Raw genomic sequence first — 25,205 nt, 5'->3', positions numbered from 1 at the left:
TTGACGTTTCTCTTTAATTGCAGAAGTTTGTAAAAATTAAGAATCCTTCATTAATTAAAACAGTTTTCTTGACAAATTTCATCAATTTCATTCAAAGTTTAAATTTTCAACGTGAAACGCGTTTCACAGATTAAATATCTTTAATTAGATCACGTAAAATGCTGAGAAATGGTATATACGCATTGTCGACAATTTGAGCAACTGCATTCAGCAAATAATTTTTTCATAATTAATAATTAGCTCCATTGGCGGTATTTTTTTTGTTATCTCCATCTTAGCGTCCGTCGTTACTGTTGCTTTGTTAGAAATTGTAATACGTATTAAAATATTCTTTCACTGCTATCCTTTGTTATTGTTGAAATGTATTAATGTAGGTGTTTTGCCTTGCGCATTTTCGAATTTGCTTAGCTACGCTAAGTAAATAGTAAAGGTATATAGTTGGTTCGTTTCAGTTATGTCGAAGAAGCTAATTCCTCGGTTTTAATTTTGCATGATGTATCATTTTACGTTCACGATTATGAAATCTCCGTATGATTTAGATTATCTCTTTGGTAATTAAATTGATGAAATGACCTGAAACTCTTGTAAATATACAGTTTGACACTTCGTTTGGAATAAAAGTTCCAGCTGTAAGGTTTATTCAATGGGTTTTGCTTCAACAAACAGTTTCATCATGAGATCTGCTACATATTATGCTAGTGTTTTGCTCGTGATTTTCTTTAAGACGGTAGGTTTCCATGTGTACCTTTTACATAAACATGCTCTCTAAATAAAGTATTTCAAAATCTCATTATTTATTGACATTATGTATTACTTGATTTTGTCTGAAAATTATGTTCATTACAAACTAGATTTAATTTCCTTTTTTCGTAGTTTTAACTTCATTTTTGAGCATACCACTAACTATAAAAAGTGGGAAATGTAATTCTTGTAAAAGTATATGTTTTTTTTTTTTTTGTATCAAATATGTTATGTTTGTTCTTGTGCTTCGGGTTTCATGTAATCACACCAGAATATTTAATGTTGTTTTAACATTTCAAAAAAGATGACACGGAGAGAGCTGGAGAACTTTGGTTTTAAGCTGTATTGCCTATTCCAGTATGTTAACATAATGAATCAAATGACAGTTTTGAATAGAGATGCTCCAAACATTCTGTTGGTATTCAGTAACTGCATATGTGACAGACAAACTGAATCTCTTCGATTCTTCAACCAAAGCAAAAAACTCAAACATTTGATAATTGGTAAACAAACATATTTTTTGATATAATTAATGAAAGTAATTGTGTAATACCTTTTGCAAATTAATTCAAATTGTTGTTCATTAATTTTATTACATTCAGGGTGATTACAATGTAAGAGAAAACACTCGGATGGAAAATTTAAATTTTGTTGCAATTCAATTCTCTCTTAAAAATCTTATGACACTTTACATATTGCACACTTATTCAAACATGACACAGTAATCATTAAAAAAAAATAATAATAAAAAAGTTTATTTGAATTTTGTCATCTTGAATTCAAATTATGTTTTTCGCAATCGGGAGTGTGTGTGTGTATGTAGGCGTGTGTGTTTGTGTGTGGGGGTATGTGTGTTTGTGTGTAGGGGGTATGTGTACGTGTGTGTAGGCATGTGTGTTTGTGTGTAGGGAGTATGTATACATGCAGATCCTGAAGAGTTCCTATTTTTCCTACTTTTTCCTACTTTTTAGAGCTCTCTCCTTATTTTCCTACTTTTTCCTTTTTTTTCCTACTTTTTCTTTCTTTAGTATAGAACTTCTAATTGTGCATTAATACTTATTTTACAATACCGCACCGATAATTTTATGCATGCTTTAATTTTGAAAAGCAAAAGAAACAAGTCTATTCTGAGCTTTTCATTGACTGACTACAGTAATTTCTGGAAGGATCACCGCAGTGTTTGGGCATTTAAAAGTTAAATTTTCGTAAAAGACTTTTTTGATGTTGCAGCGTTTATGATCGACCTTTCTTTTTATCGCCCCGACTTCAGTCCTACTGTTTCAACAAAACAATAAAGAAATAGATGCTGGCACATTCTGATGCAATTATATAGTATTACCTGTCAATTTGTAACTTTAATTAAAGTAAATGGCCGACTGTTCAAAAAGTGCGGGAAAAGCCGAATTTCTTATTTGCCAATTTTTTGTAACGTTGATTACAAGTGAAATGGAGCTCTATTTAAACAGAAAGGTAATGTAAAACCTTAAAAAAAACCTAAGGAAGCTAAAAATGAAAATCCTGTACACTGTACATATTTTATTGATGTTAGTACAAAATAAAAGCGACAGATAACAGAAATTCACAAAAGTGCACCACTTCAAAAATAATTGAGGAAACTAACTTTTTTCACACATATATATGATTATTGTTCATTCTAAATCGTAAACATGATCATAAAATTTATAAAAATTCATTTTCATTCCTTGCAAAGAGTGTATTTGCATATTTGCAAAAAAAAAAAAAAAACCTGGCAAAACCTAGATGGGCAAATTTTCGCGATTTTTGGAGAAAAATCGAAAATCAATTTAAATGCGAGATTCCGTTTTTATTTCTTTACATTTTTAAAAGTTGGGGTATAGAGCTACAAGCAAATGTGTACTGTATTTTTGTTTCTTGTTTTTTTTATTGGGTATTTTCTACTCTGATATATCATCAATATCAAGGAGTTGCTCATAATTTTTATATGCTGCGTTTATGGCAATGCAGTATTTCTGAACACTTAAATTTTTTTTAACAGACACTTACTCTTTTCTATGTACGTCAATTATACCGATGCGGCATATCTACTGTAAGTTATTGTACTCAGGGCGCCTGATCAAAGGAAGGGGGAGGGAGAAAGAGATATATGCAGGCATTTGATGCGCAGGTGCTCACTCTCACTTTCGTGAACAATTTTCGAATGAATATTTTTGTTGTATGGTGAGGATTAAACGAAACTGCATGCTTTCCCTTTTATGCACAGAGAATCATTGGTAACTGATCTTTTTCTTTGATAAAAATATTATGTTTACCATGCATGGATTTTTCCTTTTTTTTCCATGACAAAAATTTGGGAAGTAGGAGGTAAAAAATCATCAAACCAATAAAACAATATTCGTTTTTATTGCTTGATTAAAATTAAAACTGGTCTGTAATTTTGAATTTCCCCCCGGGGATGGCTGGCGAAGGATGTATACTGAAAGCAAATTTTATCTGAAAACAACAAAAATCGCACAAACTTGAATAGTTAAGCATTAATTTTCTAAAGCCATTAAGGGGAGGAATTGACCCCATTGACCTCCCTAAATGACGTTCCTGAAACAAAAATTTTGTTGAATGCTAAATATATATAACATAATGCAAACCCTTATATTTATTTAGTTTAATTATTTTATTATAAATTTTATGTCCCATATTTAAGAACAAATTTATTTTAGTTCTGCATCTTCAGTCTTTTTCCCTTTTTTTCGAATTCAAACATCTGTCCCTGTTTATGCAAAAATGCATGTCAGCTGCTGATTATTTTTAACTAAAACTATTTTAATATTTGCTTTGCTTTTTGTATCATAGTTTATGACAATAGGAACTGAAAGTGTTAGTATTTTCAAATGATAAATGGATGCTCTCGAAGGCATGTTTTCGTTTTTGACAAAATAAATCTTTAACAAAAATGGTTTTATTGCACCAAAATATGAGTTTATTGTTGTTATTATTATTATTATTATTTTTGCTTTTTGCGATGGCTATATTGTATTTTATTCTTTCACACTTAAGCATTTTATTACTGTATTATTGAAAGGTGTTTCTTTGTTTGAATTTTATTTTCATATTTTTGTAATTAATATCTTTGTTTCTAACAGTTTATTTTTCATACTGATGATTGTCAGCTTGTTTCTTTCGTTTTGTTTTTGCAACTCAGTCTTTCATTTAATCCCTTTAACACTTGAAAAGTACTGTTAGTTAATTTTGGGACAGTTTGAAATCAAAAATACTGTTAGTTTATTTTACATTAGAAATAAAACTTAATGCTAAATTTGTTTCCTCTTGACGTATGTGTATATATAGTTCTATCTCTTCCTATTTTTTCCTACTTTTTTAAGTGATTTTTTTCCTACTTTTTTAATTTTTGATTCCGTATTTCCTACTTTTTTCTCCCAAAAAACCACTTCGTTGTCTGTACGTGTGTGTAGGGGGTATGTGTACATGTGTGTAGGCATGTGTGTTTGTGTATGAGTGCAGGCATGAGTGTGTGGGTAGTTGTGTGTAGGTGTGTGGTGGGGGGGGAAGGGAAGGGTATTTGTAGGTGTGTGTAGTCATATGTGTTTGTGTCTGTGTGGAGGCATGAGTGTGTGGGTAGTTGTTTGTATGCTAGTGTGTTTGTGTATGTGTGTAGGTGTATTATTGTGTGTGTATGTGTTTGTATTTGTGTAGGTGTATATATGTATCAGGGGTCTGGCCAGAGGATATTTGGGTCCGTTAACGGACCCTTCACAAAAATCCGATCAACCAAAACGGACCTTTCACAAAATCCGGATCAAACAAAACGGACCCTTCACAAAATTCTAATAAACAAGATCGGATCTGTCACAAATTGTTTATTGAAAGAGCAAATCTGAAAGCAAAATAACGCATATTTCTGTGTATAAACCGATAATTTTTGGAACCTTTTTTTAAGTCAAATTAGAGGGATCAGCTTTTACAAAATCGGCTAATTTTGAAAAAAAAAAAAGGCACTCTTGCGATGCTCCTGCAAGTGATAAATAATTGCTACTGCCAAATAAATATAATGGTTGTTTTGTAGTAAGTTACTGGTTGTTTGTTTTATCACAGCTAATTAGCAGCGGTGTTGTAAACTTTTCTGAAAAGGCATTGGTAAGCACTTTTCTCCGCTCATGATTTAACAAATAATAATAATATATATCTGAGAAATGAACTTAGAACTGCGAAGGGATAGTAAGGGTGAGGGAAAAATATGATCGCTTCAGATAGGGTTACCAACTTCAAAATTATCACCACTTAGCGTCTGGCATTGAACCTTTATGATGACTTGATTAGAAAATATTCTCATCATTTTGCCAGCTTGTCAATATTTGCGTTTTAAGGTGCGGTGCGATGTTTAATTGTTATTTTGGGAAAAAATTATATGGGTTTTGATTTTTCGATGCTAACACAAGGATGATTAACTTTAAATAAACTCTTTTAATTACCGTTTTTTTTTTCTTTAGATGTCTACATTTTGAAATATGCCATCTTTTAACATCCGATATGAGAATCATATTTTGTTCTTTTTTCAAGCTAACTTCGCTTTATTAGTAGTCAAATAAATGAAAAGTCTCTTTATTTCTGTTAAAACTCTCATTTCAAGCTTTTAAAGCAAAATTCCATTTTCTGTTATGAGTCAAAAATGAAAATGCTGAGATGGTTTATTTTATTTTATTTTTTGGGTCAACTGTGTCCACAGATATTAATGAAATGGTTATCATAGGACTCTAAAATGCAATTTTAAAATAATTTTATCAAAAATATTTCTTTTACAAGCCGTTTTTATACTTTTGATGCCTTCACTTTGAGAATTGCGATCTCTTTGCATCCAATATGGGATTCCGATTTTTCGAATTTTTGATGATTATTACGCTTTTTTAAGAGGTAAACAATTGAAATATCTTTTTATTTTTGTTAAAATCAGGGAATTTATAAGTTTTAAACGAAATTCTGTGCTTTTTAAGAGTGTCTTGGGTCAAAAAGTTGAATGCTGAACCCTATTCTGAATTTTATTTTATTTATTTATATTTTTGTTACAATTATTTTAAATACTGTATAGAAATATATCTAGTATAATTTAACATAATGTAGAATGTTAGATAAATATTGATACTTGAAAGAGCGATGACCCCTCCCCCCCCCCCCGCCAAATGTCAGAAAAAAAATCCAGAATGATTCTTTCGACATAGAAGAGGAAAACACTCAACTTTAAGTTTAATTGATGCAGTTTGTGCCATCTCTAAGTTCTAAAATTTCGTTTTAACAAAAAAAAAAAAAAAAATTTTTTTTTGCGAAATTTTTTGATTTTCCACAAAATTAATTCATTTTTCACAAAATTATTTGATTTTTCACAAAAAACGGACCCTGTGAAAAATCCTGGACAGACCCCTGTGTATATGTGTGTGTGTGTGTAGGTGCGTGTATGTATGCATGTAAGTGTAGGATATGGACGCAATCTCGAGACGGCTTTCGCTAGAGGAGCAGCATCGTGAGGGGCTGGTCGACGGTGGCTGCAGAGGGTGGCACCGGTGGGATAATAAAATCATAGGACATCAAAAAAGTCAAATGAAAGCAATAAGCAATCATGATTGCTCAAAAAAAAAGAGAAAAACATGTTAAGTCATTTTGTAACTAATTGAAATTTATTGCTCACCAGAAAATACATTTTTGAGTATTTTGATTTCTAAAGTTTTATTCCATATGAAATATTAAACATCGTTTAAAGGCAACCTAATAAAATTAAACAGTGTAAATCAAAGTTTAATAATCTTAAATAAAAATATCTGGCAATGTTTGAATTTCATTCATCAGTTTTAACTATGATAAAATTATTATTTTTTTTTTTTAATGCAAGAAATGTGAAAAAAATGGTAGAAAAAACATGACATTATAACCAAACGCCTCTAAAACATGCAATTTTCAACTTTGTTGATCACTACTAGGTTCATATTCTTAGGTCTTAGGAAATAGATTGTTTAGGAGAAAGAAAAATTGTAATGATTACAGCTAAAAATTGTGGCTTCAGTATTGCCCACCAGCCCCTGCCGAATTTAGCTCGATGCTGCCCCTAGGCAGATTTGAAATCTGCCCCCCCCCCAAAGAAGCAAAGTTTCCTTGACTCAAAAACACGCAAAACGGTTTCTGGACACCTAAGAGTGGTTCAAAAATACATGTAAAAAGAAAAAGTTTTCTCCTAGATACCAGGACACCCCTTAATATTTTTAGACTTGTGGATAGCAATATACTGGAAGAATTTTAGCTTCCTATTTCAACTCAAAGAGGGTGCTCAACCCCCTCCCCTAAACTTCATCAGTATGGGGAGGGGGGTTAAAAATACATTGAAATGAAAAAACAACGTTACACATTATACAGGGTTTGTATGCTCCTTCAAAACTCCTCCAATACTCCTTCATTTAGGATTTTTTTTTGAAGGACCCTTCAAACTCCTTCATTTTGGTTTTAACTTCTTCAAAACATCTTCTTTTTTTGTTCAACACTACATAATCTTCCTCTATGACAGTAACTTAAAATACTTCGATCGACAACTTAACTTCGTCGCAAAGGCGAAGGTATAAGAGCGATTTTAATGTAGTAATTTCCTACATTTATTTTATTTCATCGAGATATGATTAACAAATTGGTCATAGAAGTCCTACAAGTTGAAGGTGAGAATATTATTAGATGGCTAAAACATTTCATAAGTGAAATAAAACATGCTTAAGTGGTGTTTGGTTATTTTTTCAAGTTTTATGATTATTGCTTTTCTCTCCACCACACTCTCAGCAACAAGAGTCAGTTTGTCTAATTATTATTTAAATATTTAAAAATACAAAAGCAGATGTACAATGTTAAGTGATTCTATTAAAAAAAAACAGTTGTTTAGCAAATCGTAGTTTTGATATTGTAAAATGGGTCGTCCACAAGTGATGTCATGCCTTGAGGGGGAGCAGAAGCGGATCCAGAAATTTTTAAAAGGGGGGGGGGGTAAAGTTTCAATGGACAGTAAAGTTAAAGAAAAACAAAGTTATAGCTAGAACTTTCTTTAAAATTATATTCAAAACCTATACATGTATTCTAATGAAAATTGTTATCGTGAAAAATAATTTTAAAATTTTTCGGAATAAATGAAAATAACACATTTTTTATGATTAATGTGTTGAGAAAATTTTAGTTTCAATGAAAACAAGAAAGGCACAACATTGTTGCATTAAAATTTTATACAACAAAGTTAAAAGAAGTACAGCATTTTGCAGACATAGGTTTCCAAGTTTGTATTGCACACGTGCCCTGATTAACGCATGGGCCAACTGGGCAAATACTCAGCCCCCAAGGCTTAGTACCTCTATCTTTTTAAAAGTTACATTACATGTAATAGACTTTGCATTTATTAGACTTCAAAAGACGTCTAACAAGGCTAAGTAAAAAGGGTTTAACATTGACTACCTACACTAAATTTTCTAGGGCTAAAAATTGACTTTCAACAGTAATAATAATAAGTAAAGGGAAAATAAAATAATAATAATAAAGAAAATGTTCTTCAAAATAATCTCATCACGGGGGGGGGGGGGGGTCAGCTGACCCTTTGACCCTCCCCTGAATCCGTCCTTGAGGGGGAGACGGGTTCATGAAATTGTGACAAGGCGAAGAGAGTGGATGACAAAAAGTGACATCAGACAGTTACTATAACAAAATGTTTATAAGAAATATTAGATGTGACAGGAGAAAGATGAAGTGTGGCGCTTTGTGACGAAGGCGGAAGGGGGTCAAAGTCAAACATGCTGAAATAAAAAAGTGCAACATCATTTAAGGACAGCCCATTAGTACTCCTTCAAAATCTCATTTTACTCCTTCAAAACTCCTTCATTTTATTTCTGAAATTAAGTATGAACCCTGTTATAATATACACGAGTATTATGCATATACATTGTAATAAAATAATTATTTACAAAAAAAAAACAGCTTAGGAAATTCAATGTTTCTAAATTTGTGACATTTTCTATGCAATGGCTAATGTTAAATTGAGGGGTCATTGAGCACCATCTTAAAATTTGAGTAAGAAGCTAAAACTTTTACAGCATAATACTATTAGTAAGTCAAAAAATAATAAATAAATTTAGGGGGTGTCCTGGACTCTAGTTGATTTTTTTTTTTTTTTTTTTGAACCACCCTAGTGTTCCTGAAGTAGTGAACTGGCAAGCTTATGAAGAAGCGATGACGTTTCACATTCAGGGGTGTCCCGTTGGGAGGTCATAGTAATCTCCCAAAAAATTTCTTATGCAGCAAATTTTGCTAAGGATTGCGATTTGATTAATTTCCTCTGTTATTATGTTCACTTGTGTTCTTAGCACTCCTCACTGTTCGATGGTGTTTCATTAGTAAATTGCAATTGGATTACATTGCAGAGTCCAAAGTTTCCATTTTAGAATACTGCCAATTTGAAAAAAATTTATCGCTTTTAAAAAGTTTTTGTAGACTTTTTCAATTTTTAATTTAGAGCATGCTTCCTTTGTTTAAAATCATTCAGCCATTTTTGCTCGTCACTCAATCTCATTTGCCTCCAAGACTTAATATTAACAGAAATAATTTTCGAATATAAATAATGTAAAATTTCATATTTTTAGGTTCATTAATTTCTTACCCCATACGCTTTAAAAATGCTTTTTACTCACAATATTTAAAAAAATTCCTTAAGCGAGTAATTAGGGAGCTTTTCCAAGCATAATTTCAACCTACTGGTACAATGGTACCCCCATTTCGGAAGCCCTGTGCACACCTATGACAAGGTATACTTTAAAAGATGAGTAAAATGTCCTCCAAGTTTAAACAAATTCTGATTATTTCTTTCCTGTTAAAAAAATTCATAAAAAACACTAAAATTTCATCCTCCTAAACCCTGTCCCTCCTTCAGGGAGGAGGAGTCATAAGCATTATATTGAAACACATATAGAAGTTCTGAGATACTCCATCAGTGATTTCTTGAAATCCAAGTCCGCAAAAGACATTTTTGGTTATCTTGGGTCACTTTCTTGGGATGAGAGTCTCATTTCTCAATCTCATTGTCCAAAATCATTTTGGACATAATGTGTTGCTCACTTTATTTCCGTCAATTCAAAGTTCAAAATTAAAAATACGTAGCATTACATTAACAAATAAGTATATGGCAGTTCCTTTACCCGTTAAATCGTTTTAAAAAAATAAAATTTGAGATGTAAGTAGTAAAATGTTGAGTCTCAAATATACAAAATCAAACAGATAAATCAAAAGTACATTTAAAACTTAAGCTTGTGTTGAAATTGAAAATTTACCGCTGACATTTTGTGGTTTTGATTCAAGTTTTCATGTAATATGTATGTTTTTTGTTTTGTTTTTGTCTGTAATTCAAACTTAATGAAGGTTTGATCTAGCATTTCCATTGGTGACCTTTGACCAGTAGAAGTGATAGCATATTTATGCAAAATTGAATTATGAAAATGTAAAATTCAGGCAATAGTGACAAATCAATGCAGCATTTATGTTACAGTAATTAAAAGTAAATTCCCCCTTTTTTCCCCTAGTTAGTTTAACCATTTTTTAAAAAATAATTCCCTAAAAAAATAATCTTGTTGTGATACATGTATCATGCCATCTCAGAACTAAACTATTCTTCTCAATGAGCATAGTCAAGTTAAGTTTTTAAAACACTCTTTAAATCTTCTTACTGAGTATTTTGATATAAAAGCATGCCATGTAGTTGTATGTTTTAATTATTGTTTTAATAACAGGTCAATGCCAAAGAATGCCACTATATTTATGAAAATGGAGACATGAAGTATTTTCAGTAAGTTTTACTCTAACCTTTATGTAGTTTTTGTTAGTAAATTTTTTCCAATATTTTTATACAAGTACAAATAAGGACCACATTTGTAGTAAAACAGTATGCAGATGTACATGCAATGTACTAACAGCCTGGTTATGACATTCAGACTGCAGTCTCATCCTTGTTATAGACACATTAGTCTGGAAAAGTCTAAATTAATTTAAGCTACCCGCTTTTTGGTAATCTCAGCTTTATTGAGAGAACAGCTACCTCTTCTTTGATTTTCAATTATTCCAGACTGATGAGCCCAAAATAAGGATGAAACGGTCATCTCTGAATGTCATAACTAAGATGTCTGTATAATGCATGTGTAGTTCTTCTTTAGCACTGGTTTGAGGGTAGTAACTTATTGCTTATTATGCAGATGCTTAGATTGGCATGTATTTAGGGATACAAATTTATATTTTACACCTTTTCTATTGCCCTTAAAAAGCAAAATTTAAAAAATCTTTCACTTTGTAGTGACATATTTTTCTTATTATTAAGTAATGCCTGCAGTTGGTTTATAATAAGAGTGATTAGCTTATAAAATCTTGAAATGACACTAGCCACACAGTGACTAAGTAAAGAAAAGTTGCTACTAAATATTGTTTTAAGGAGATTTCTCGTGCCTAGTTTTTAAACTGTGGATGAGGGAAATTATTGAATGAAAGTGTGAATAATAATTTTAAGATGTCACAGAGTATTCCTTTTAAACATGAAATAATTAGGAGTGGTTGGCCTGGTCTCAACAAATTTCACACAGTTAATAGTTTTTATATTAATTCATTTTCAGGCCAGGGGTTAACGGTCCACTTTTAAAAAACCCACAAAAATCAAAAATTTAAGATGGGTTAGAAAAACAATATTCTACACAGTGGCTGCTGCTTATATAAATAACGTTTGTTCTAAACAGTTTTGATTCCATAAAGTGGTTGGTTAATTCGCTAACGCTGGATTTAATTTTGTCTTTTACTATTTTGAAAAAGTTGTTGATTCAATTAATCACTGATTCAATTAATGGGATAGTCACTGTAATAGCAATAGTGAAGTTAATAAAGACCCAAGTTGTACTCATTTTTGAGAAAATAAATGGTTCAGGCGTAAATAGTACAAAAGTTTAACTCTGTCAATTTAATATTTGGTATATTTTAATATGTTACATTGATATTTAAACTTTATGTTTTTTCATGTTAAACACAGAATTTGAGTAAGTTACAATTCTCGATAATACTTAAATCATTAAAACTGTAACAAAAGTTGTTTTTGTAATGCAAAACAACGGCCCCCGGGCCAAAGATACGTTGATTCGCTTCACAAAGTTCTGTTAAAAATTAATTTGAAAAAATTATTGAATTGAACATTTAAAAAAGTATGGGATGATAAAAAATATGTTTAATGAAACTTATGTTAGAAAATAAATCCAGGTGCTCATTCAACGTTTTTGATGAGAAAAATGAATAGTAGAAATTGGACCAATGTGTTCCAATTCCCCCATTACCTGTTTGCATTGTTAATGCTTGATTATACTGTTAACTTAAATGTCATTTCGTTGATTTAAATCAGCTTGATTTAAATCACAATTTAAATCAAATGATTTAAAAAAAACCATTGATTTAAATCAATTTATTTGAATGAAGTACTTTTTAAAAATAAAATCATTGATTAAAATCAGTTGATTTATTTTTTTATAAATGAAGAATGAATTTTTAGAATGTGTTGCTCTTTTTTAAAGCATACTGCATTTTACAATCTTAACTTCAAGTAGCAAAACTATACAGATCCCTCTTTTTGTGTGTTTTACAGATTTTCAGACTCATGCAACATTGCTTTTACTCAAAAATAACTTCAGAACAAATAAAAATTTGCAGTTTTTATGACTAATCAAGTTAAGAAAAGTAATTATTCAACATATTATTTAAAATTTAAAACAAACATGATGAGGGAAACCTTATCTTTAAGCAAAGCATGAAACAAAATCAAATTTTATGTAAAAATTCTAACATATTTATCAATCTTAAATAATTATTAAATATTTAGAGAACTTATTGTAATTTTAAGAGTAAACTGAATGGATTCATTAATTCAGATTGCTTTATTTTCAAGGTTCTTTGCCTCTTTCATCCCAAATGAACACTTGAATCCATTTTAGAACTTTTGTTGACTCTACATTGATAAAATAGAAACTTGCTCAATTTAAAGAAGTTTTTCTCCTAAACAGTATGAAAGTTACAATTCTAGAAAATAGAGGTTCCACTGTTTCCTTGAATTATAGTTGATGGATTTGTGGTTGTAGCTGGGGTGGGGGTAGATGTTAAACTTAATTTGAATCGCGCATTTGTATTAAAACTGTTCTACTTATGCCTATTATGAAAAAATAGCTATTCCATGAAACGAAAATGACTAAAAACTTGCTTTTTCATCTATTGTGTGCACTATATTACGTTTATAAATGTAAAAGAAATTAATATCTGCCAATTTTTAAAGATTTAAAAAAAAAATCCAATCTAAATTAAAAAAATCCGTCTTTTTTGCTTTTTTTTAAATCAAAAAAGTCACAAACCTTGTTTAGTAGCAATTTAAGCACTAATTTTTCTTATTTACTTTTTTCGGTCTATGAAGCAAACAACATCTAGAAACTAAAGTTGTGGCAACCAGAGCTGCAGAGTAGGAGGGAAAATGATGCACTCCAACTCCGGGAATTTCAGAGACTCAGACTCTGAATTTTGGATTTTTAAACCTTCAACCTCCGACTTTGACTTGTTTGCCCCAAAATCAGCCTGACTCCGACTTTGCAGTTCTGGTGGCAATTAATAAATTTGCTTCTGCTTGACACTGGCTGCTTTATTAGCTCACCATAAAATGCTAATATGTTGTTTTTGTCTCATCCCATTTAGTGTAGGTTTATTTACATGCTTCTATATTTTATGTTTCAATAAAATTTGTGGTTTTGTTTGGTAAAAACATGAACTTTCCCTCTTGACCCTGCTTCCTTGACGTTATGATTTTTCCGTAAAAAACTGAAATTTTTTTTGCAAAATTTCTTTAACTAATTCCGTTGTTGCATGTTTTCAATTCATACCAGATCCTATTTTGAACAAAAGGCACTTCATCTGTTAATTTTTGCATTTAAATCAAAGAATTTTAATCTTTTTTAGTAATGAATACTTGGTTTTAAGGTTTTTTTTTCTTTTTTAAAAGGAAGGATTAAATTCCTCATTTCATAAATTATTTTAACTATAGCATTTTAACTTTGTTTATGGTGTCATGTTAAAAAGAGCCTTTTGTGTACAATTTAGTGTTTATTACAATCAAAATATCAGCAATTAAAAGCAGTAGTATTATAAATAAAGCTAAGAAAGAATAAAAAATAAGAAAATAAAGAAATAAAAGTTTTCATTGAAATATTCTTTTGAGAAAATTGAAAGCAAATGAAGTGAAAAAAAAATTGTCTTGAAAAAAATCAACCTCGTTTTAAATTTTCTTTTGACACATTTTTTGCTTTACTTTTCATGCATATTTGGTACTTTCTTATGTTAATACAAGATACTGTACATACGCAATTTAATTTTCATTGATTAATTCTTACAAGTTGTATGATTTATTCTATTTTTGAAAGCAAAGTGGATTGATGCAATTTTTTTATTTTGCAGCTGTAACATTTATGAATATTGCTGTGGGACAATGTGCTGCCGCTCTCCAGCCATAACATTTTATCAGATGTGGTATTTCTGGTAAGTTTTTCTTTTCTTTTAATTATTGTTTATTCATTTTATAATTAATTGTTAATAGCTTCTTAAATCAATGATAAAAAATGCATAGATTGTTAATGGGATTATTAATTTTTTTAAGAAATGTTCATTTTGAAAAAGTTTTTTATAAAATTGTTTTGCCAGCTTTTTTTTATGTATTCTGGCTCTTTGTATAATGACTTTGCTGCAGTACATATTGCTGTTCGGACCCGGCTCTTGGAGTAGGCAACCTAGGCAGCCGCCTAGGGCAGTAGATTTTAGGGGCTGCAAATTTCGAAATTGAAAGTTTTTTTAAAAGTATGAATATCTGTTTCACCGCCATGATTCACTGCTTCAATGCTAAAAAAAAATAATTATTGCTACAATAATAATTTAAAGTGTGTATCACTGTTTGGATATGCAAAATATAGTTCGGAATTAAACTAGAAATTCAATTTACTTTTAGGGGTGGCAGATTGCTAGATTTAAAACTAATTTGAAAAAATTAATACCTGTTTCTGTGCCATAAGATGCAGAACTTTAAAGATGCTCTTACTACTTTTTTGTTAATAAAAATATAATTTAAAGTGTGTACCAGTGCTTGGATGTGCAAAACCTAGTTTGGAATTTAACTAGAAACTCCATTTAATTGTAAACACTTTACTATTATTTTTTTTTAAATTAAAATATCATTATTCAATGGGGGGGGGGGGGCACTTGTCAATATCGTCTAGGGCGACCTAACTACTAGAGCCGGGCCCTGTTGTTGTTTTAGTACAATTTTCGCTTCCAAGTCAATACAGTCACTTGTTTTTACTGCTGTTACACTTGTACCAATTTGGAATGCTATTCTTACTGAATACTCAAAGAGGTGATTAGCATCATTGTACTCATCCAAGCTTAAAACGTCCTTAAACTTCTCAATACCTTTTTGTTAAGCCAGACTGAGAGCTTGTTATCTTCATCTTTAGAGCAGGGGCATGCATATAGGGGAAGATGGGACAACTGTTGGCCCGAACCAGAGCCTAAAGGGGCCAAGATTATTAAAAGGAGGGTTGAAATATGGGTAGTGATATTGGGTAAACTGTTTGGAGGGGGGCCCATAAAAGTAATTTGTGATGGGTCCCAAAATTTTTGTGCATTCCCCTGCTTTATAGTCACCATTTCCCTCCTGTCAATTCATTAATCGTTCTTGTAACAGTTTTGGATATACATGTGTTGCATTGAGCTAGTAATACAGTCAACGCTTGATATAACGACCATCTCCATGCCAGAGAAAAAGGTCTTTATAATGAGCGGTCATTATAAGAGATAGAAGTTTTTTAAAATATACACATGCATCATGCATGTTCCGTTGTTCCAATACAATTGGCACTTTTTTAAAGATTCCAGTAAAATGCCCAAATTATTTTTTATCATGGGATTTATTTTTTAAATTATGGGTGCAAAATATTATGACAAAATAGAAGAAGTATCAGTAGAAAATATAGGAAAAATTGTATTACAGTACTTACAAATCATTTATTTTCTGAAGATAAAATCAGAACGAGTTGCTTTCCTTTTTAGCACATGTGATTTTTGCAAAATATAATTTTCCATTTAAGTTATAGATGATAAATTTTTTCTTGCTTTTAAAAGAAACACTTAAAAATCTCTCGAGCATTTGAAACATTTTTCATACTGGGAACTTTGGCCTCAATTTCTTCTTTTTCATCTGATCATGATACATTAATTTGTTTTTGTGGACAATATCGAGAGGTAATTCATTTTCTGACAGATATGTGTTTGATACATTTTAAATCATAATTGAGTTAAGTACAACAGTCAAAGTTTAAAACTTTTACCAATTTCATATTTTTTAGAAATTTTCTATGAAGTGGGTATTCTTACAGCTTTGCATCTTTCTACAATAGCATGGAATTCAGAAAAGACCATCAAGGATTGCCACCACCATGTTGATTTTAAAAAGCAAAGGAAACATGCTTTTCAAATGCAATTCATCTTCTTCATTGAAATTTTCATCTTGGATTGCTTGACAAATCATTTAAGCATTTTTCCTTTGCTATTTAAAATCAACATGGTGGAGGCAATTCTTGACGGTCTTTTCTGAGTTCCATGCTGTTTTAGAAAGATGCAAAGCTGTAAGGATACCCACTTCATAATCTTCACCTTCTTCCAATCCGTAAACGGTAACAAAGGTCATTTCAAGTTACATATTAGTATCATTGGAAAAAACACCAGGAATAGTGTTCGCTGAATTCAGTCGCTGTATTGGATTAGACAATGCAGAACGGTCGTTATACCGGAAGCAAATTAACATAGAGTTCATTGGAACAAAGTAGGGACTTTAACCACTGGTTGTTATAATGGATTGGTTTTTATAGTGGTTGTTATAATGAGCACCGACTGTATAGATTTAAATTTCTCAATCTTTTCCTCTGTTTGTTATCAAGATAATTGTTATCCAAAACTGCTTTTGAAGCCGTAAATACTGCCTCTGTTATAAGGCTGTAACACTAGTAACATCTGAAACCACATGTTTATCTAAAGCCATGTGACCTTATTTTGAATTCTTTAATTATCTTGCTGCTGCAATCCTTGTACACTTCCTACAAAAAGAATTGCAGCAGGATTGGTGACAACATGTATACAATCTCTAACTTTGGTAGGTACACCTGTTGCTTTTTCGTAAAAAAATAGCTTATGTGTTTTGCATCAAAAAACTTTTGTTTACATTATTTCTGTCAATCTTTCAGTCCTCAGTAGTTATGCCAAAGGAAAGGACTGTTTACATTGTTCAATGTTGTGTTTATTGTGAGCTGTTGAGAAGTCTCTTTAAGATGTCCAGTCTACATTGCCAAAGTGCTTTTTGAACTATGGAAATACAATAGCTTCTAAAGTTCCTCTGGCACATGTATCGATTCATTTTAATACCCTCTTCCAAGAAAAAAAAAAAACGTTTTTTTTTTGCCACTCGTGCTAATTCTATGCAAAGACCAAGACCGACTTTGGATTTTGGCTATGCCTCACATTTAATTAGGTGCTTGAGGTGTCTACAGAAGAAATAATATCATTCTGGGAGTTATGAGCTGGGTGGACAATAAAGAGCTTCTAATCAGTGAAAAAGAATCTCTCCCAGCGCTAACTTGTGGCCCATCAAAAAGTTTTTCTGTCTTTGGAATTGCATGAGCTTGTTTTGTTGAATAAAGGGATGAACATTTTGGAATTTGCAAGGCTTCTGTAAGAGCACTGTTAGTGCTATTCACTGCTTTGATGATCCGTCACATATTCCAATTTCACAATCTACCTTTTTCATGGAAACTCATGGATTTTGTTGAACTTTCTCTTTTAAGGCACTCTGATTAAAAGAAGAACTCACTGAAAGTTTTTGTCCACTTTCTGCTCATTGATTATCATTTTCAAGATCCTTGGAACAAGATTGCATTTAACACTATCCAACAAGGCACATAAAGCAAACAAACTATCATTCTTCTTGTTTAAACAACTTTAAAATTGCAGATCTTCTGCTTCACATTGCAAAACAAGGAATTAAAAAAAAAAAAAAAAAACTAGGAAATATTTGATAAATATTTTGTTCATAAAGTAGGAATAAAAATCATACTCATTAAACAGAAATTAATTTACTTCTATTTGATGATGCAAACTTTGTTAGCGTTTTTTTTTTCTTCTGTTTTTTTTTTGCAGCCACCTGTATTTTTTATATTAAGTTGTAATTTATGTCATATTTAGAATTTGGCTACTTTACATTCTTAAGTGCTGGCCGCTACCCAGAGCTTAAGTTGGCTTTCAGGCAAGATACTGAAATTCAGACTACCACTCATCATTTATTCCTAAAGCTCTCCTTTTGTTTTATTTTAATCCATGGGACAATCAACCATTTCATTTCACCGACTGACAGAAACGTCTTCTTATGAAAAAGCAGCAGAACTGTGCATAAAAATGTTTGATGGATACAGTACTAAAAGTTCTGGAATAAAGAGTAGAGTTGAAATATTTAAATAACAGAATTTTTTAAAAAAATACTAAGCTCTTTACATAATGCACTCAAAAAGACAAAATAACTTTTCTGGGTCAGAATGAACATTTTAAGTATTTCTGTACTTTTCAAAATTTCTAAGAAAATGACACTACAAATGAAGAAAAGTGCGACTCAAATCATGAAGTCACTTATCATTATCTAGCTTTCAATCATAACTTTGAGTGTTGAAACATGCATATTTTTCTTATAGGGAAGGTTTCATTTGAAATGACTAGAACCGCACTTTTCTTGGTTTGTGGTGTCATTTTCTGGGAGTTTTTTAAAACTACATGAATACTTAAACTGTCCTTTCTGACCCAGAAAAGTTTATGTTATTTTTATTCTTTTTAGTGTAAATGTATTTTAGAAATAAATTTACCATCACGAAACTTCATCTTATTTTTTCATATAAATGATCCCTGCTGAAAGGAAAAAAAACCCCAATATATATGTCTAAAACTTAAAGCAGTTGGCATTAAAAATTAATCCTTGTTCCTCTCTAGGATTCATTTGTTTGCTAATTTAATTAAAACTATTTAAATATTAAAGGTTTCACAAACATAGAAGTTACTCGTGATAAAGATCGTAATATGTATCTTTATTTAAGCCTGTTATCGATTATTTTCATAGATGAGAACATTGCATGCTTGCTTCAGAGAAGCATTGATTCAAAATTTTCATTATGATTACTATTAACATTACTGTTGTAATGCAACAAAATTCGCAACAATGGATTTTATATATAAATATTTAATGGAGAAATTACATAAAGTTTGTTGTTTACCATCCTAACCGAAATAATATTTTTATTGTAGAATTGTAATTTTTCAGCTTTAAGTTGTACCTTAAGATAAAGCAAATCATTTAATGAAATCCTGAAATCTCTAAGTGGTCATGTTGTTGAGATATAAGCAAAAGCAGGGCTCAGATTTTTCCGTGACAATCAAGTCAAGTATACTAAAAGTACTTAAAAATGCTATAAAATACCTACTAATATTCGCCAAATTTCTTTCCAACGAACCTGTAAGAAGTGTTGAAAACATAAACAAACCTTTGCTCTTATTACATAGTGTTTATTTAATGCATCTTCACTCAATTTGCTCAATTCAAGTATGATAAATGTATTTGGTAGTTACAAACAGAAAGTTATATTTTTGTCTTCGAATTTTATTAAAACACAATTTTTATAATAATAGAAAGAGGACTTTGATAATTTTACCATCACCACTTCATCCTCATATTAATAATAACCAATGATCGAGTAACCCGTGAGTTTCAACAATGAAACTCGCGCCACAGCATGATAATTTGTTAATATGTTTGGGTAATGTTTAACATGCAGGGAAAGGCTTTATTGTGACAAGGTTGAACTCGATCTGTTAACTTAACTGTCTTGCTGGTAAGAGTCATTTTAGGGGAATGAAGAATCAAAAATGTGGTTGAAAATTAACGCTTTCTCTCTAGTTTAGGGTTAATCCACTGGAGATAGGGTTAAAATTTCAAATATCAAAATATCACCAAACAGGCAATTACTTCATTCGAAGTAGAAGAGTAGAAGCAATTTTTACCCGTCATACCTTGACGGGCGACTTTCTAGTTTTATAATGTTTGGCAACAAATATTATCTTACCGTCATCTAGTCTATTGTAATGGCTAAGTCATATGCACAAAACAAAACTTTTCTGTATTTGCTTACTTTTTTGTTTTTGAAATGCTATCATATTTTAAAAGTATATAGGTTTTCATGATCAAGATTTAATTTAAAAAGATTATTTCAAAAGTTCTCAAAGCTGTTTGCTGAACTGAGCAGGGGAACCCTTTGTCGCAGAAGTAGTAACTCTGCCACACAACATTGCAGTTGCATGGCAGTTGGAGCCGATTTGAATCAACTCAAGATATTTATTAGTAGCAGAACCATCTTTCTTTGTTCAAAGTGTTGTGATGAAGGAGTATATGCATTAGATTATATAGGTTTCATAATTGATTTCATTCATATAGTTCTCCCTCATCATTCAGATTTACTTCAAACAATTTATTGCCAAAAGACCCCAAAGAAGAACACAGTTAACCAAGCCTGTAAAATTTGCCGCCGAAAAATTTCAAGAATTCACCAAAGAACCCGCTTCTAGTAAATTTCCCGAAACAAGAACTCTGGAAACTGATGTTTCAAAACAAGCAGCGGCCATAGAGGGGAGGAGATTTTAAAAAAGAAATCCTCATACAGTTAAAATGAGAAAAAGTATTCTGAAATTTTTTGTGTTTTACAGATGCTTTAACTATTGTACATTCCAACAGTTTATTATTTCACAGAGTTTAAGGAACAAAGTTAATTAGTTCTTTATTTAATTTAAATTTTCAATAAATATTCTCCAGTTAGATTCATAGTGTTTTTTCTTGTAATTATTCAGTATAGTTTTACAAAAAGACTGAACTTCTCATTCTGAGTATGTTTCTGTCGAGAAACTTGATTTCTTGCAATATTTTCGATGCTGAACTACGGACTATTTCCCTGGATAACCCCCTTCCTTTGGGTTCGGGATCCTGAGGAATGTTATAAAATTTAGTGTAGAAATGAACTCGAATAGGAACTGTTGCTGATTCCTTTTTGTCACCAACCGTTCCTAAGTGGATAACACTGTCAAACATTTTCCTCATTTAATATGACCACTAAATCTCAAGAAACAACATAATGAGTAAAAAAGGGAAATGTATATAGATGAGCTCGGATAGAAATTTATGCTGGTTATTTTTTGATGCAAATCTATTCAAAATGGTAGTTTAATGGAATATTTTTTTGTTTCTGTGTTTTTAAATTGCTTTTCATTGTTCTTTTTCATGTTATTAAAATTGTATTCAAAATAAAAACCCAACACTAATTTTATACTTTTTTTTGAACTGTGGACACAGGTTGATGGTTTTCCTCACTTTGTTATTCTGTTCTGGTGGAGGATGGTGGTACAGGTTACGAAATCAAGGTCCCTTTATGCCTCCTTCTATGATGTCATATGCAGCAACTAGACCGAATGTTGATACTAGTAAGTATCATTACTTAGCTACTACCAGCTTTTTAAAAGTGTAATAAGATGTTCAAGTACATATACAGTAGTACCTCTGAATAACAGACTGTAACTGTACTATCAGTTTTGTCCATTATTGGAAGATGTGCGCAACTAGTGAGCATTTTGCGTTTTGAGCCCCTAGTCAGGTGACTTCATTTTTATTTCTCAACCAGGAATGACACAATATTTGAGATATCCCATGCAGTGTAGGTAATACTGCTAGTATTAATTATCTCATGTAAATTTTCCAATATTGTTAAAGATGAGAACTGGGGAATGGGGTACTTCAGTGCTGTCTCAAATTCTTGAAGTGAATGTAAAATTCATTAACATGTGAAATTTAGATAGCATTAGACATTTTTGTTTAATTACTATCTAAAATGTCCTTTTAGATCTAACAAAAAACTGTAGATTTGATTCAGCTAAAGGAACTCTTTAGTTTTAACTTTATGTTTGTCTATTTTTAATAAAGACAAATGAAAATAAATTTAATCTAGAGTTTTATAGAGTAAAAGAGAGAAGATGTGTGTCATTGTCGCTTTTTAAAACTTTACTGGCTGCCTTCAGCGGATTGATGTACACCATCTGCGGAGGTGTAAATCTGGGGCTTCGCCGCCTTCTTGTCGCTTCCTGTTGCTCAGCATGGACTTAGCCAATGGCGGCGTGCTCGACCATCACTACTTACAAGAAGGCCTCATCAGTGATTACCAAAAATGAGCGATGACCTACTAGAAACTGGCCGACTCAAAAATCCTTATTTGGCTGTTTAGCGCTCTCAGCACTGGCCAACGCGAGCGCCGATTTCAAATTAAGCTTCGAATTCTTCGCCTTTTTTTTTTCGCTAATGCTACTGACAGCACAGTTCACTCTGGATTTCATAAAACTTCTTTTCATAGTTAAGTTATGCAAATATAAAATCATTTTTGTACTATTACACTGTAATGAAGAATAAAAAAGAAATGAAAATCTTTGAACTTCAATAATCTATAATGGATATAATTTACAACATAAAAACAAGTAAGAATTTTTTTTACATTTTGCATTAAAAAAATTCTGATCACTAAATTTTTTCTCATCATTTTAATAATTTTAATAGAATGCAGCTACTCACTTTACGAAAATTTGTGAGAATAAAACTAAAAACTTGTTTTAATTGATTCTGAAAGATGAAATTATGTCATTAAGGAAAGTAAACAAGAAGAAAATATTTCACTCATAACTGACATTTTTTAAAATTGCTTTCTGTTTCGCAAAATATTAATTTGATTACTTGATGTTACAGATAGTGACACGTGATTTACATAATTCCCATGTATATTTTCATATTTATGCAGAACAAATTTCATATTTGATTATACATTTTTTTAGAATATTTCATTGTGATAGCCATTGCGTTACTAAGTACATGAATTTAACTAAGATAGTGGATGGGAAAATTTAAAATGTGTCGTTCTTGTCTAAATATGAGCCTATGATAATATTAAAATTTAAATTTATCATTTATGTTTACTTCATTATGATATTGATAATTAGGACATTTTTCGAACCCAATAAGAGTCTTTAAAATTCATGCAGATATGATACAATGTATTGAAAATTTTGGTTACTGTACTCTTGTTATTCCCTACGTTCTTTCTTATATATTTGCTCAATTTAAAGAAAAAAGAAAAGAACGTGAACTTGGAAAATAAACTTTTGATTTCTTCTTTGATCAATGTTAATATGTTTGGTGAACTACTGTTCTCCAAATAATAGCTTCAGGATGTTAAGAGACATAAATTAAAGCGATTTTCATTGGGAAATTTAATCTGAGTCAGCCTTTTTTGGTCACGTGACGAAACCAGTGTAGGGCCTTCTATTTAGGAGGTGCTGGCTGAACCCGCCTGTTGCAGGTTTTTGCAGCACCCAATTGTCTGGGCCTTCCTTTGCCCCATACTTGCCCACCGAGACTATTTAAGCAGTGACAGAATTTGAATTGATGTTTTTTGGACATAAATTACTTTTTTTAAAGAAAAGAAGAAAATCATTGCATTAAAAAACGCTCTTTACTTAAGCAAGCCATTCGAATTATAATTTTTCCTTCCAGTAAATCTGCAAGGAAGAACAGAGGGAGAAAAAAAAACATTTTTAATTAGTATCTTCACTAGTTAAAGTCTTATAACTATGCAATCAAATCAAACACGTAGCCTAAAATTACAAATCTTATGATACCTGGTTTGATTATCAGTTCCCTGTCGTTCACTTAGAGTAGCGATGACTTAGATAGACAGATAGATTCAAACACATATAGATACAACAACCTTTAATTATATTAGACGAATCTTTATCATGTAATTGGCTGAAAAAAGTTTCAATAATAAATCAGCTTGAATTGTACGATATTTTTATTCACTGCCATTATCTTTTTCTCTTCTAGTGTATACAAGAAATCAGATGTATCCTTCACCTGTACCCGTGGTGAATGCGCCTCAGGCTCAAATAATTCATCAACAGCCACCACCACCACCCTATTATGGACCACCTCCCAGTTATGACACTGCTATGAACCATTCAAGGCAGGGCTAACCGAGTGTAAATAATGGAAAATATGTATAAATATATATCTGTATATCTGCTTCACGTTTTCAGTATTTTATCAGTATTTTCAAAGTTATTGTAAATACTTGCTATTTGAAATAAAGTTTATGAATAAAAAATTGTCTGTAAAATAAATCCTCAAATTTATTTTTGAAGATAAATTCATAAAGTATTCTGGTTGGTCACTAAGCAGTTTACCATATGTATAGTTTACCATATACACCTTCAGAAGAATTTCTTTCAATTCTGTCTCATGATAATAAAGCATTTTTTCATTGAGTTAAGTATTATTAAATATGTAATTGAAAAAAAAAAAAAAAACTAGTATGTTGTGGTCATTACGAAACTTTCTTCTATATTTTTCCTTTTTCTGATCCCTCCCCATGCTTAACGAGAAAGCAAGATTCCTAACAAAAACAAAATTACACATGCAAAAACTTGACGACCATCCCAATGTCTGAATTATTACAAAAGCAAAGCAAAGAGCGAAAATTGAAAGTTATTTTAAAAGCCTTGCTTGAATTACTTACAAATATTTTATTTGTTAACAAACATAAGATGGCAAGAGTTAAAAATTTTAAATCATTGAGATAATATTTCCAATCATTTCCATACAATTAAAATCACGAGAAATACGCAAACGACAATCTATCACGATTTATCTTTCTTATTGTTGCATTAATAAAGCTATTTTTGTTCGCAAAAGAAAAAAAAATCAACACCTCTTGGAGCGATTGGCGTCAAAATAGAACCAAAGCCTGTTTACGTATGGATTCACATATATTCCAAATTTCAACCAGAACGTAGCATTACTTCTTGAGATAGGGCACTCACAATGGAAAAAAGAACGGGCGATTGCGCTACCCCTTTTTAGCTGTTGACACCAAAATAAAATCAGCTCTTATACCCACTAAGAGCTACTTGTCAAAAAATTTGAGTTTGATTCCGTTCGTTATTTCTTGAGATACAGCAGTCACAATTGACGACAAAAAACGTTCTATAACTCAACCCCCGTTTGAGCTATTGACAGCAAAATTGAATCAACACCTGCTCCTGTTAGGGGCAACATGTGGAGTAAATTTTGTTTGATTCCGCCAGTTACTTCCTGAGGAATAGCAAGCACGCGTTACTCAAAAAACGTCCCATTGCTCCACCCCCCTTGGAGGAATTCGCGCCAAAAACCAATGGGCACAAGTTCACAT

At 31.3% G+C, this 25,205-nt stretch overlaps 1 protein-coding gene across 1 annotated transcript; it reads left to right on the top strand.

The window, feature by feature from the left end:
* On the top strand, nt 1-24,144 carry LOC129226107 (vesicular, overexpressed in cancer, prosurvival protein 1-like). The gene is made up of 5 exons (XM_054860703.1): nt 1-727; nt 10,524-10,579; nt 14,251-14,331; nt 21,275-21,402; nt 23,843-24,144. The coding sequence occupies exons 1-5, from the start codon at nt 644-646 to the stop codon at nt 23,989-23,991; spliced, it is 498 nt and encodes a 165-aa protein (XP_054716678.1). The 5' UTR covers nt 1-643; the 3' UTR covers nt 23,992-24,144.
* Nucleotides 24,145-25,205: the final 1,061 nt, after the last annotated feature.

Source organism: Uloborus diversus, chromosome 7 (genome assembly GCF_026930045.1).
Source record: "Uloborus diversus isolate 005 chromosome 7, Udiv.v.3.1, whole genome shotgun sequence".
In the NCBI taxonomy this organism is placed as follows: domain Eukaryota; kingdom Metazoa; phylum Arthropoda; class Arachnida; order Araneae; family Uloboridae; genus Uloborus; species Uloborus diversus.
Note: the sequence above shows the minus strand (reverse complement) of the source record. Positions and strands in the feature narration are given on the sequence as shown.